Source organism: Balaenoptera musculus, chromosome 3, assembly GCF_009873245.2.
Source record: "Balaenoptera musculus isolate JJ_BM4_2016_0621 chromosome 3, mBalMus1.pri.v3, whole genome shotgun sequence".
NCBI classification, from domain to species: domain Eukaryota; kingdom Metazoa; phylum Chordata; class Mammalia; order Artiodactyla; family Balaenopteridae; genus Balaenoptera; species Balaenoptera musculus.
In genome coordinates, this window is record NC_045787.1 from 59,513,436 (window position 1) to 59,529,034 (window position 15,599).

At 37.0% G+C, this 15,599-nt stretch overlaps 1 protein-coding gene across 2 annotated transcripts in view; it reads left to right on the top strand.

Moving 5' to 3' along the window:
- The first annotated feature begins 6,243 nt into the window (after window positions 1-6,243).
- AGGF1 (angiogenic factor with G-patch and FHA domains 1) overlaps window positions 6,244-15,599 on the top strand; it is a 46,732-nt gene continuing 37,376 nt past the window's right edge. Inside the window, exons 1-5 of one of the 2 annotated variants that reach the window (XM_036847416.1) lie at window positions 6,244-6,803; window positions 9,305-9,407; window positions 10,467-10,621; window positions 11,491-11,655; window positions 13,950-14,138. In XM_036847416.1, the coding sequence (XP_036703311.1) occupies window positions 6,594-6,803; window positions 9,305-9,407; window positions 10,467-10,621; window positions 11,491-11,655; window positions 13,950-14,138 (822 nt within the window). In that variant the 5' untranslated portion in view covers window positions 6,244-6,593. Of the gene's footprint in view, window positions 6,804-9,304; window positions 9,408-10,418; window positions 10,622-11,490; window positions 11,656-13,949; window positions 14,139-15,599 lie in introns of both variants that reach the window. The other variant, XM_036847415.1, reaches the window with a different exon arrangement.

Sequence of the window (15,599 nt, forward strand, 5' to 3'; positions counted from 1 at the left end):
TATTGACAATCAAAAGACACCTATTATCGTGGTTATTTTCTCTACAGTATTTTTCAACAAAAGGACTAACATATCCACTCATGTACTCAGAAAAAATCACTTGGGTATTCCAAACACTTGGATGTGAATGAAACACAACAGGAAGTGTATTCTTATCAATGCCTTTAAGTGCCCTCGGGTTTTCTGAATGGTACCCTAGTAGAGGCCTAAGGACAGCATCACCAGTGGTGTTAATAATAGGCATTAGCATTAACCTGTCCTTCAGTGCTTTGTGTCCCTTAGCCTGCTTTTCTTGTATTGAAATTAATGATTTGCTTGGCAACTTTTTCCAATAAATTGCTGTTTCCTTGCAGTTAAACACTTGCTTATACAAATAACCACCTTCTGTAATTATTTCCTTCAGTTCTTCTGGGACCTTTTTTGGCAGCTTCAGTATCAGCTGAAGCACTCTCTCCAGTAACCTTTAAGCTATGAAACTCCCCTCACCTCAAAAACTGATCAAGTCACCCATGACTACCTTTAAATTCCACTTTTGCAACATTTTCACCACCATCAACCAGTGCTTTCTGTTTCAGCTTATTGAAAAGACTGACTGATTTCTCCTTAGGTGTAGGATAACTTAACTGAACACTGCACTTTGTACACTTTGCTCCTAGCAGAACCAATGGTGAGTTCAGCAGCTTTGAAGAATCTCTCTTTCTGGGTGCAATTAGTACGAGTGGTGGACGCAGTCAAGTTCGATGCATGCACAGTGTCTATTTTGTTCACCACGACCAAAAGAATTACATCCAGTTTTATGCTAAGCACAACATCCTACGAGCTCTCTTAGGCTTTTCTGATACCTTAGGACACATCTTTCTAATGGGTGCACAAAATAAATGGAGATAAAGAACAGATGTTCACAGACACAGTTCAAAGCTGTGGAGGCTGATGCTGAGATGCTGAGGGTAGTTCTCAGGCAGGAGCTTGGTGGTGCCCCTCTCGCTGCTCTGGGTGCTGCAAAACAAATGCTGAACACTATTTTCAGCTTTTGCCTTTTTTAGGCAAAAGCCTAAATCAAAGTGGAAATCCTCTCCAGATTTCTTTTGTTAGCAAAAACAGGTATCCGTAGAAGCAAAGTGGTAAAACTCAAACTGTAGAAAAACGGGGGATACTTGTATCCTAATATCTCAGTGCTTGGACTCCAGCCTGCTGAAACTCACAGGCTCCTGGAATGGCTTTAGATCAGGTTAATATCTGTTATTGCTGTATGCAAAATGTCCCCAACTCAGTGGCTTCAAACAACCACCATTTATTATTCCTCACAAATCTGGAGTGGTGCAGGGGCTGGCTGATCTCTGCTGGGACTGCAAACGGTCTGAAGACTTCCTGGGGCCTCTGTTGGGCTTAGCTAGAGCATCTTAGCTGGAACAGATCTGTTCTATGTGTTATTTATCCTCCTTCTGAGACCAGCATATATGCCTAGGTGTGTCCTTCTCATGGCAATGCCAGGAATCCAAGAAAGCAAGCAGAAATTCTAAGGCCTTCTGAGACATAGGCTGGGAATTGGTCCACTGTTCTGGCACATCCCCTCATTCAACCTGCCAAAGCAAATTACACAGCCAAACCCAGATTCAAAAATGGAAGGGATGGCTTCTATAGTGAAGGAAACCACAAAGTCACATGGCAAAGGATGTGACTCCAGGATAGATAAAGAAGTGGGGCCATTAATGTGATTTCCACAGCATCTACTACAAGTGATAATCAAAGGGCTGAAGATTAAATTAGACATAGGTTTTACTTGAATCACTGCATAGATAAGAACAGCTCTATTATTGACTAGTGATACATATATAGAGAGAGAGTTAAACTTTTTCAAACAAAATCATAAAATCAAGGGGAAAGAGAAAGGAAAAGAAAGACAACTTAGAAAACAATGAAAGCGGAAGGAGAAGAGCAAAGATGGCAGTGGCAATGATGGTAAAAATAGGACTCCAGAGCAGCACATGTGAAGAACACAGGTACAGTGAAGCACACTGTACATGTGAAGCACACATGTACAGTGAAGAGGATGTAATAATGAAACCATAGGAATGATTTTTCTAATCTGAACCATTGTTTTTAAACAGATGTTCCACAAAAATTCAAATTTCTGGCTTTCCTTGAAAAATCAGAAGCTCTGTAACACTGGGTTCACATTCCCACGTGGGTTCACAGTTCTCCAGGACTGAGTAGTTGCTGCCCTATGCCCTGTGCATTTATTTGCTTTATCTCCTTAGCCCTCGGAGCCATTTGTGTTTGCTTCACACACTACTTCTACAGCCAGATCTGTTTCTTAAGCTTCAGACGGGCTTCTAGAATGCTCATTACTTACTGAGCATCTGTACTGGATGTCCTGAAGGAACCTCAAACTCAATCTGGTCAACAAAATCAAAATGAAAGCAACCCTCCCCTGTGTAACATACTCTTCTCCAATGGTCCCTACCTTCTTTGTCCAAGCTAGAAAACTATCCATCACTTTGACTTTTCTTTCTCTAAAATACTAGAAAAAAAATTTTCATTCGCAATAAAACACCAGAGTGCCTAGGAAATACCTTAGAAAGAATGCCCAAAACCTTTTACAGAAAAAGTATTAAAACTCTATTAAAGGACAAAAGAGAATGAATAATTTGAACAACAACAACAACAAAAAGAACGTATGTGGATGGGATATCTTAACAATGTAAAGTTTTATGCTATTTCTTCCCAAATAAATCTATATAGTCAATGCAATCTTAATAAAAATTCCTTTGGATTTTTTGAGGATCTCAACAAACTCATTCTAAAATTTACATGGAAAAATAGAGGTTCATGAGTAGGTCAATTTTGAAAAATAAAAGCAGAGTGGGAACTTGCCCTAGCAGATATCAAGATATACTACAAAACCAAAGTGTTGAATGTAGAATAGTTCTGGCTAACAGACAAACAGAAGAGAATAGAGAGCTCAGAAACGGACTCAGATATATATGGGAACTTGATAGATGATAAATGTGTGTGGAAAAAATACATCTGAATCCCTCCAGTTAAAGTAGAGAACTACAAGTGAAGGTTAAAATTATAACCTTACAGAAGAAAATATGACTCAGGGGTGGAGAAAGACTTCACGAATAAGATTCAAAAGCCCAAATCATAAAACATATGAAATAAAATGAAGTTGAATAAAGACTGATTTGACTCATAAAAATTAAGGATTTCTGTTCAATAAAAGACACCATAGATGAGTTTAACAGATATATGACAAACTGGGAGAAGATCTCTGCAATATCTAAAACTGTAAATGATTAATATCTAGATTATAGAAAGAACTGCAAAAGAACAGGAAAGAAATAGGCAAAAAAATTATGAATAGGCAGTTCACAGAGGGGAAAGTCCAAATAGCCATTTCAATAAATATATGAAATTCTCTGATAATCAGAGAATTGCAAATTAAAACAACAGTGAAATACCTCATTACACTCATAAAAATGGCAAAAAAATGTACAAGAGGGACTAATATTATGTATTGGAGAGAATGCGGAGGACAAAGAACTCCTTGTGCACTGTTGGTGCCATTCTGAAAAGCAATATAGCAGAACGTAGTGAAATTAAATGTTTGCCCTATGAGCCAGAGATCACACGCCTTGCTATATATCCCAAAGAAATGAATGCACAGGTCAATAAAGTGGCATGAACAAGGATTTTCATTGTGGCATCAATTGTATTAATAGAGAATTGGAAATAACTTAGATGTTGACAACTAGGGTAATAGGTAAATAAAATGTGGTATATGTAAACCTTGGAATACTATGCAGCACTTAGATGTACGATAGCAATATATATGAATTTTAAAAACATCTTAAGTGTGGAAAAAATAAGAAACAGCATAAGATTTAAAATCAAATACTACTTATGTAAAAGAAATACACAGGAAACATAAGGATAGGATAGATTTATATTTAAGGTCATATATCAGACATGTGAGACTGGGTGCCCATATTGGCAGAAAGGAGGTAATGGGACTGGGGAATGGGGATACAGAGCAATTTTAAAACAAAAACAAAAACCAAAATAACCAAAAAAACCCCCAAAAACAGAAAAAGAGAAGAGCCATCCATGGGCTAATGTTGATAATATGTTGTGAACTAAGAAGTATGATTACAGTCTGTGGTACCAAATATCAATAATAACTTAGGAAAACACTATAAAAACAAAGTCAAACTATGAAGGGTGCCGAGTAGTATGTTTCTCTAGGGTACTGGCCCTGTCCACTCAACTAAGTACCTTTTGATTTGAAAACTAGGTGTGGCAGACTGCTATTTACCTACTCAACAAGTATTTTCTCTTTCTTCCATATTTATAGAACCCTTTATTGTTAGAGGGAATAATGTGTCCAGCTCAGAAAGACACACACACACACACACACACACACACACACACACACACACACACACAATTCCCAGCCCCACTTGCAGCAAGGGGTGAGATATAAACAGAAGTCACTGGGTGGGGCCTTGGGAAAGTCCTTTTGTCCCTTGCCATATTGTACCATGAATTGACCTGGAGGCTGGGAATATGCTCTACGAATAGAAGAGCAGAAAGACAGACGGAGCCTGGGTCTCTAAAGAGCTGGTAGAGCCACCTTACCAGCTCTGGACAGCCCATCTCCAGACTTCTTTAATGTAATAGAGTAACCTCCTAATTTGTTTAATAAGCCACTATAAACTAAGTTCTGTTACTAGAACCTTAATGCAATTCCCACCTCATACACAAAGCTTTTTTTTTCTCAAAAAATATTTTGACTCTTTTCTTCCAGACTAATGGTCAGAGGTAAGTTATAGACTAGTGGCATGATAGGTCAGAATTTAGGATTAAATGGATTACCTTTAAGACAAATCATTGCTTCAAGTAGCAGCTAATAAGCTTATTTATTCCTTCTATAATGAATGGTTAAAACTTGAAATTTCCCATCTATAAAATGAGAAAGTGGAAGTCCCCTTTACCTTAAAGTTACCTTACAGGTGGTGTTTATGGAATTCCTTACCCTCCCCCCCCAAAGGTGACGAAAGTGGGAAATATAGCTTTTATTTAAAAAGATTTGGATAAATTCTTGATTAGAGTCATAATGCATTAAGGTAAGTCAGATTTTGGGGGGCAGTACATCTCTATTTTACATCGGGGAGTACATATTCTGCCTTCTCACTAAATATCCTTTGATGGCTAGAAGATCACTGTGGTGCCATTTTGAAGGACTCTTAAAGCCTAAGGAATAATGTGTGCAAGACCTAGAGAGGGCAGGTCCCCGCTGGAGAACTCACCGCCTGTGACTTAACTAGTGGGCAACGCACGGGACAAAAAGCACACAGAGCGGCCACTGAACTAGGACATCAAACAGGATTTTTATGTTCAGCAAATATTTAAGGATACCCGCTCTGTGACAGGCACTGAGCCGGGCCCTGGGAGAGGACAGGCAAGACATGGTCGCTGACCTCCATAGGTCTCAGGCCCGGCATTCCGAACTCAAGCTCTAATTCTAAATGACGCTGGTTAAGAAAGGAAGTGTGTTCCAAGAAGCCCTCATCAGTTTAAAGGCTGCTGAACAAACGCCTGTTTCACATAGACAAAACACCAAATAGATGCACTGAAACAGAAAAAATTTCTCTCCTGCTTCCGTAGAATCTTGCTGCTTACTTTCCCACTAGTGACGCTTCTCTCTGCAAGCCAGACCTATAGGAATTTGCTTTCTTTTCCTGGGGGGCCTAACCTCACGGAATCCGCAGAAGCACTAAGTAAGCAGAGCGTCAGAACACTACGTTCACAGTCCTGGTTTAGCATCAATTCTATGAACCTTGGCAAAACATTTCTTGGAGATTCACTGTTCTCATCTGTAAAACGAGGAGCTAGGAAGTGCACTCTGTGCAAAAAGTTTGAAAACGTTTTGAAAGTGTGCAAGGGTAAAATCCCGCGACCAGAGGATGCGCGATGTTTATCTCTCCCGGGCTACCTTAGCACCTTTTCCGCCCGCTCTCCACGCCCTCACGCCCCGCCCCGCCCCGCCCCGCCCCGCCCCGCCCCGTCCCGCCCCGCCCCGCCCCGCCCCGTCCCGCCCCGTCCCGCCCCGTCCCGTCCCGTCCCGTGCACCCCGCAGCCGGTGGAAAGTGCGCCTGTGCACTGTGAGGCCCTTCTCGCCTTCCGTCGCTTCCTTTTCCGTCTTGGCCCCGCCCACCGCCGGCGCCGTCGTTTCCGGTTCAGCCCAGAAACGGCCCAATCGCTTCTGGTCCCTGCTTCGCTCGCCCGCCCATTTCTCCAACGTTTCGGTGGCTTACTCGGTCGCCGGGGCAGGTGGTTACCAATAAAGTTTTACTGTTTCAAAGCCCGGCGGACTGGGCCCATTTTCCGTCCCCTTGCTCGCTGCCCGCAGTTCGCCTCGGCTACAGGTAACCAGCTTTAGGGCCTCATGGCCGCGGGCTGCCGCGGCCGGGCGGGGATGAGGCCGCCTTTCTCTGCCCTCGCGCTCCCGTGGCTCCTGGGTCCGTTGGCGTCCGTCTCAGCTTGAGCGCAGTCCCTCCGCTCCCGCGGGCCGCTTCGCGCCGGACCCCATGGCCTCTGAGGAGCCGCCGCCTTCGTTGTCGCCGTCGCCACCTCCCTCCCCCGAGCCTGAGCTGGCCCAGCTGAGGCGGAAGGTGGAAAAGTTGGAACGCGAGCTGCGGAGCTGCAAGCGGCAAGTGCGGGAGATCGAGAAGCTGCTGCATCACACAGAGCGGCTGTACCAGAGCGCCGAGAGCAACAACCAGGAGCTCCGCACCCAGGTGCGCGGTCCCCATCCAGCCCGAGATGAGGCCTTCGAAGTCTAAGATAGCCTCAGAAGGGCTCCCTGGTAGGGCCCGGGACTGCTTTATAGAGTACCTGAAAGAGTTAAAAGTTCAGTGCGATGATAATTCCCGGTACATTTGGAACAAACCTAAGAGTTGGGGTGCTCGATTTAGATAAGTGTGTGAACTGCAGTTGTGGCCGGCGTGGAGTGCACTTAAGTACTTGAGTCTTCATTCTCACTTGTGAAGTCCCATTGGCAGTAGGCACATTTCTAATATTTTGTTCTAGATCACTTTTGAGTTTGTTAAAGCGCCGGATTTCAATCAGAATCCCATTTATCATACCCTAGATGTGTGAACTGATATTGAGCCTCAGTGGCCCATAAAATGAGAATGCTAGGACCACACTGGTGGAGGTTAAATAAAAGTAAATGTCAACAGACTGTTTTACAGTTTTGCAAATTGCTGAGCGCTAGGTATGTGTGAGGTTGTTCTGGGCGTTCATCTTGAGTAGTCTAGTGGAAGTAGGGAAGATAGAACTGTCTTCGTTAGAGACACTAAGCATCTAATTTTGTTCTTATAACATGCAGTACGGACAAATATTTAAACTCCCATTAAAAAAAACCTCTTAAACAGCATAATCTTTTCAGCTTGATTGTTTTGGGCAGTCGCACTCTTTCCCAACAAGTTATTTCCCCGTAATTATTAATTTCAGTTAAACTGTTGTCTAGTCTTTTGGCATATATTGGTACATTTCCTAAAACCACAAATGTAGGCTGAACGTTAAAGTATCATCAAACTTTGTTACGCTTTGTTATCAAATAATCTATGAAAATAACCGCTGAGTTGCAGTGACTTTCTGTGCCCATTGTATAGAGTTGTTAACATTATGACATTATCGAAAATTCGTGTTTTGTTACTCAACTATTTCTTGGACAACTACAATGCATAGCGACTGTGCTAGGAGACTACAAATATTGTTAAAATATTGAGGGGAAAGGGGAGCAAAATATGATGAGCTGTATAAAAAACGCTTTTATAATTCTAAATTGTAAAAGTACCGCTTGCTATAGAGATCCTAAAAGAAAACGTTTTTGCTAATCTTTGAAGAGCCAGCGTTTTGGTTATTAGTGTTAATTTGGTAGCAGTCTAATATGAAAAATTGAAATGCATAGAAAGCTGTAACTTTACTAGTGATAGTAATAACTCTTCTTTATTATTTTTCTAGTCAGCCTCCCCTGGTGGTGGGTAGACAGTTTGTTAACTGTCATTCCTAATGACTAGATAGTGTTTTATGTGGAGCAGTAAAACTTTGGCTTGAGAATTGAGGGTGAACTATCAGGAAAGTACAATATGTACAGGCTTTGGAGTCAAGGAAACCTTGTGCAAATTACTTTCTTTAGATTTCTCACATGTAAAATGGGGATTAGGACGACTAATTTGTAAGGTGGTTGTAAGAATGAATGAGATGTTACCTACAGTACCAAGTGCCATGCCTAGCATGTAGCAGATACTATATAAATGGTCTTGTTCATAGTAATAGTGGTGGTAGCCAGAGCCAGGATTAGAGCAAGGCAGTCAGTAGCCTAGGGTGAAAAATTCAAGGGGGCACTCATTCTCAGGTATGATTCTATACTTGCATGAATCTGAGAGTGAATGCCTCCTTAAATTTTGTGCCTTAGGTGCCTTGCTCGCTTCACTCTAGTTCCAGCCCTGGTGGTAGCAGCAGATCTGATAATCTGTGACGTGCAGAGATAATCTGTATATAATCAGTCTTATCACCTTTCTCTTTTTAAGCTTTATGTATCATTGAAGAAATACTTAGAAGCTTGTTTTTTGGGTTTGCGCTTATAATGGGTATAATCTCACACTGAGTTCCTTTCTGACTGAGCTGTATTGATGAGGCAGCTCTTCATCTGCTTATGGGTATTTTTCACACTCAGTTGCTTTGGCCTTGGTATTCAGTGAGACACAGGGAGGCGAGGTGCATCTCTGAGGCAGTCACCTCTCTTTCCTTTTATAAGATTACTATTTCAAGGAAAAAGTATGTTAAAGTATACGAGTGGCATTATTTAAGTGAATGGTTAATTCCAGGTGGAGAACACTGAATGATACTAGATAATTTAATTCAGTGATTTAATTCTCCTTAGGGAGAACTGCTGACCGATTAAAATAGTAGTATAAAAACTTTCTTATTTGTTAGAAATAAAGGATCCTGTTCACAAAGTCTTATTAATTTAGTCAGTCTGATTTTTGGAGGTAATAGTTTGAGGTTAGCTAGAGAATATAAGAATAAAAACATCTCCTTCTGCAGATGTAAAAGGTGAAAGCCAATTATATTGTAGTATTTTCAGTTTTTCTGAAAAGGAAACTAGCTGATATTGGTACTTCTCGAAACTTTTACCAGGAAAAATAATCATTGTAATTTCAGGAGAATAGTGTGTATATTATTAGATTGCTGTATGGTTTATTTTTCCTAAAGCCTTGCTTTCTTTCAGGTAGAAGAGCTCAGTAAAATACTCCATTGTGGGAGAAATGAAGATAATAAAAAGTCTGATGTAGAAGTACAAACAGAGAACCACCCTCCTTGGTCAATCTCAGGTATTCAGCTTATAGTGAAGATATCCTAATACTACTACATTCAAATCATGCTAACGTGGAGTTTTCTTTAAATTTAGAATCTGTATACATCTAGATAAATAGGAGAGCTGTTACAAAGTTGACTTTTCTCCATATGATTTGGTATTTTCAGATAATCTATTTGCTCTTTTGGTGGGAAAGTAGAAATGTATTGTTATTCCTGTAAATACGTAATATTGCTAATATGCTTTCATTGGCACATTCACTGAGTAATTTTTGCTATGCTGTAAGCCATCTACTCTCATCTGACCTTACTTGTGACCAGGGGCATGTGTTTTCTTGTTGATGCGTTCCACTTAGCATCAATTCAGTGTCAGTCTCTTAGGCCCTCCTGGGAATGGGGTGAGCCTACAACCCTGGCCTTATTAGTGGCATTATGTTGTGAGGCAAAATAACTGAGAAACCAAGTTTTAATAAATAGGGATCACAAGAAATGATCTTTCCCATTAAATTTTGCCTTGTTTTATTCAGTACGCAACTTAGCAAATTGCTGAACACAGCAATGGTATGAACATTACATATCTGTATATTATGTTTTTAAAAAAGTCAGCACCATGAGCAAAATTTGACAGAAAAGTCAGCCCTTGACATGTTGTCATTTGATATTGAAGTATACTGAGGTATGTAGTTAGACATTGTTAGAAGTTGCTACTTTTTTTTTTTTTTGACAGAACACAACCTATCTACCCGTTTTCTCTTTTTGCTCTTGCTATGGAAAATCCAAATCTGCTTACCTTTTTTTCCTTTTTAGCTTGACAGCTAGGGTACTGAAGGTGACATTAGAATCAAAGATATATATCTCTGCAGATTTATTTGGACCATTAATTTTAATCTGTTAAAACGTGTATAATTATAAAAATATGATTTGTTTGCAACGTGTGCTCTTTTGTGTTCAGTGCCAGTGTTTTGGAATTAAGTCCTTTTTATATACACTATTCTAATATGATATCACTTAATTTGTTTTTGCAATAGATTATTATTATCAGACATACTATAATGATGTTAATCTTCCAAATAAAGCATCTGAACTCCCAGTTCAGGAAGATCAGGATATCAAAGCTTCTACTTTTAATTCTAAAGACCAGTCACACATAGAAAATGATGCTTATGCTGGTACTGATACAACAGAAAATGTTAATTGTGGACAAGAGGACCATCTTGCCTCAAATTCACAGGTAATAAAATGCTTCACTTGAAACTGTTGTTACTCAAGAACTTGTTCTACTTTGTTGTTATTGTGTAGAAAAATAGACTTCTTTGGTTTATTACAACATATACAAGGGTTGTAAATGTTCTGCGTGTAATTATGCAGTGAATAATACAGTTTTTGAGAAACAAAAATTAGAACTTGTTCGTATGTGTAACTGTTTTCCTACTCTGTTGTGTTGCAAAAGTGTATGCTGTACATAAACTAAAACAAAATTTGTCAGTACGTTTGACTCAACCAAAAAATTTTGAGCAACCACAATACCATGTTCACACCAGATTTTTTTCTAATACTTCCTTTCTGTCAAATATCTTGCCACTGTTCAAATTTCCCAGAATGTTTTATAAATTTGTTTTTACCATTTGTTTGAATCAGGATCCCAGTAAGGTTCATACAGGGCAACTGCTTGATGTGTGATGTATAATTTATAGCTTTCTTCTCTATCTCTTTTCTAAAATTTTTTTTCCCCTTGAGCCTGTAATTATTGAAGAATCCAGATCATTTGTGTTAAAGAATATTTCAGTCTGTATTTTGTGGATTGCTTCCCTATGGTATTCCCTATGGTATTGCTTCCCTATGGTATTTATTTTTGAGTAATGGTCACTCACTTACTTCTAGTGTCTTCAAATTGGGTCAGAATTGAATTAACTGATACACTAATTCATATTTTTTAAAGTGGATCAAATTGTAATTGATAGCCATCCCTTTGCATTGCAGAAATTGAGGTCTTATTATTCAAAATAGTTTTTAGGTCTGTTTATTGTTTCAGATTCTGCTAACTTTTATATTGATATGAGGATGTTTTTGTCCTATTTGACACGATTGTATCATACCTAGGAGCCAGCATCTGTGTTAGCAACAGAAGATACATCCTTAGAAGGTTCATCACTAGCTGAAAGTTTGAGAGCTGCAGCAGAAGCTGCTGTATCACAGACTGGATTTAGTTATGATGAGAATACTGGATTGTATTTTGATCACAGCACTGGATTCTATTACGATTCTGTAAGTATCTCAGACCTTTTAATACTGTATGGTTGTGTTCTTAGCTGCTTGAATACCAAATATTAAACCCTAGGTTGACTTAAGATAAGCAGGGAGCTGCATGTAAAAATTGATTTAAAGCTATTTGGCAAGAGTAAAGATTTATAAAATAGCTTATGATACTATATTTCTATGTTTATTTAATTAAATAAGTTAATTGTGTTATAGATTAATATTTTAGAGAGATCTAATAACCTTTTATATGTAAAGTAACATACAAAAATTTAGTGTATTTATTAATAAAAGGAGACAACTACATTTTGTAAAATGTTTAAGAACCTAAACTAAAAGGAAGTAATGTTAATTCTAGGCTTGGGGTAAGATTTTTTAAAAATTGTTTCAAATACTTATATCTTTATGAATCCATTTTAGACCACAGAGGAGTCTTTTTCTTAAAGTCTTTATAGCATGTTTATTATTAGTCATTGTTTTATATTTTGTGACTTTTAAACATTTCACTTTTAAAAAATCAATTTGTTAACAGTGAGAACTAGGGAATTAATATGGAATCAGAAATATAATGGACCACGGACTAGGACAAAACCAGAAAAGAAAGTTCTTGATTTATAATATAGTGTTATGACTGTTGAAGGTCTGGTATTTAATTGGATTTTTTCAGGTTTTGATGACAATGATGCTAGAAGTTATATACCTCAACCTCAGTGGTCTACACATATGATCTGGTCCTCAGAAATTACAGAATGTAGTGCCCCAAAGTAGAGCAGATATTCACCATTCCAGTTATTGGAACTATTATTGACTAGTCTAGGGAATGTAATGATAATAGTAAATATTTTAGTTAGATAAGGGATTTCATTAGCTTATCAGTTTGTGCTTGGTATAGTACTTTGTAAATACTTTGTAAAAGAGGGTTTAATTTCACAGGAGTGTGCTAATTGACAGTGCTAATTAATACCTAGAAAATTAATGTTTAAACTCTTATTACCAAAGAAAATAGCTATTAATTACTTGGTTTCTAGAAAAATATGGAATTTCCAAGTATATGACATTAGTCTTTGTCATTCTTCTACCTTCTTTTCTGTAACTTTCTTCCTGACATCTATTCTGTAAATGCTTAATTACATTCTGCAGGTTGTGTCTCAGTGGAGTAGGGACTTCATTGTTTTGCCATTTTTATTGTGCTAGTTTTCATTTTATTTTAATTAATTTTCTTACATATTTGAAAATGTCTGTATTTTGGACTGAAAGATATAGCAGATTAGAAAGATTTGAGTTATAGAAGTTCTGTTATCACTGGAAATAAAGATCAGAAAGCTTCCATTCAGTTTTTAGCTGAAGGAAAGATAGTGAGAATTCTAAATATTTTTGTAAGAGATCTACAAAATAAATTAAAGAAAATAAATTGCAATAGTATCAACAATTAGAAAAATAAATTATTCTTTTTCAGGAAGCTTTACTTGCTTTATCTCAGTATATATCTTTGCAAGATGTTTCCAAGTCTGATCTGCATGGATTTATGATGTAAATAAGATACAGATGGTTCAGTTAAATCTTGGTTATAGAGTACTGGCCAGTATCTAATAAATGCAGATGATTACATAATTTTATCTTTCTAGTTTTTAATCCATAATTTACCAAAACTCTATATTGTAAGGTTGCTTTACTCTAAGTCTTATGTAGTTACTTAGTGTAGAATTAATTGATTAGTGAAGACAATTGTTTATTGATTTCTTTGTACAGAATGTTATATTGTAGTGTTCATCAGCTTAATTTTATTTTCAGATTTTTCTCCAGGATTTTGAAACATGAACATTGCAAGGCAAATCTTTGTTTTATGTCATTGAGAGGAGGGTTTAGGGGTTTATACTACCAAACCATTATCGTGTAATTATATGGAGAATGAGTCTGCAATTGCTTTTATATGGTCGGCTTTTTCTGATGCATACCTTAGTTTTCATGACTTCTAAAAGGTTTCTGTTGAACCATATGAAGTTGCTGTTTCTATAAGTAAAAAAATGGTCAAATATTGGCAATTTCATGAGACTTATTATAATATGTAAATGTATTCATTTTCCACACTAGGAAAATTAGAGCAGATATTGAATGGTAAAGTATTTTGGAAAATTACAAGCATTTTTCATTCTGTTATCTTTATTCATTTTTTCCAAAAAATACTATAGTTCTTAAAAGAAAATTTACTGTATTTGAATATATTTGTCATTTCTATTAAGTCTATTTTTCTATTTTATTTCATCTTACATGAATAGAACTTATTGTGTTCTTAACTTTGAAAGGAAAATCAACTATATTATGATCCTTCCACTGGAATTTATTACTACTGTGATGTGGAAAGTGGTCGATACCAATTTCATTCTCGAGTAGATTTGCAACCTTATCAGACTTCTGGCACAAAACAAAGTAAAGATAAAAAATTGAAGAAGAAAAGAAAGGATCTTGATTCTTCTACAACAAATGAGGAAAAGGTAATGTCATAATTTTTAAAATTTACATAATGATATCATAGTTAAGCCAAAATTTTTGATGAAACTGAAAATCATTTAGTAACTCTGTATTTTAAACATATTCATTACAATAACAAGATATCAGAATCTATCAGCCAAGAAGCTTTCACATGGAGCAAACATGGACTTTTCACAAATTCTCAATCACTAGAAGTAGAAAAAATTTCTTAAAGTTTGAAGCAGGTGGATTTAGGGCAGATAAAATACTGCTGTGTTACATAATTTGGAAGAAGAACATTCATACCAGCTATTGATAAGTTGATGTCAGTGCACAATTCACAATAAAAGAAAAACACAGTTTGTAAGTAGGTGTAGGTAAAAGTTCAAAATTCTTAGTTGTGTTGAGCAATTTCTTCTTATGTTAGCAAACATTAAAAAAATCCATTGCTAGCAAATTTAGGATACGTATATATTCATTAGTTTCAATTGGTATCTTTTGGGAAAATGGATTATTTGTATCAATAACCATAAAAATGTTCATATGCTTTAATTGGAAAAGTCTCATTTCTAGTTTGTAATTTAAAAAAAATTCCAAAGAAAGAAACATTCCTTTGTATAGTTATACAGCAATATTTATAAGAACAAAAAAATGGATTTAAATGGCTGACAGTTATTGGTTAAGAAGATGATGGTACATTTAAACTTCCAGTTACAAAGTAAATGAGTCACAGGGATGAAATGTACAGTGTGGGGAAAATAGTCAATAATAATGTAATATCTTTGTGTGGAAACATGGTAACTAGACTTGACATTGTGATCATTTTGTAATGCATAGAAATATTGAATTACTATATTGTGCACCAAGAACTGAGATAGTGTTATAAGTCAGTTACATTTAAAAAACAAATAAATAATCTCATAGAAGATGATACCAGATTTGTGGTTACCAGAGGCAGGGGGTGGGGAGAGGGGGATAGTTAGATGAAGGTAGTCAAAAGGTACAAACTTCCAGTTATAGGATTAATAAGTACTAGGGCTGTAATGTACAACATGATAAATACAGTTAACACTGCTGTAAGTTATATATGGAAGTTGTTAAGAGAGTCAATTCTGAGAGTTCTTATCACAAGGAAAAAAATTTTTTAATTTTGTATCAAAATGAGATGATGGACGTTCACTAAACTTAACCATGGTAGTCATTTTTGATGTATGTAAGTCAAATCATTATGCTGTAAACCTTAAACTTCTGCAGTGCTGTATGTCAATTATGTCTTAATAAAAATGAAAGAAAAAAAGAAAGAAAATGATAGTACATTTAATTGAAAAAACATTATTTAGTCATTCAGATGGTAGTTTATAAAGGCTGAGGGGAATTTTTAAAATACTTATGATACAATGTTAAATTGAAAGAAGGGAAGTAAAAAAATGTTATCAATGCTCTTATTTCTACTCCCTAAATAGAATTAGGTTGGTAGTTTACAG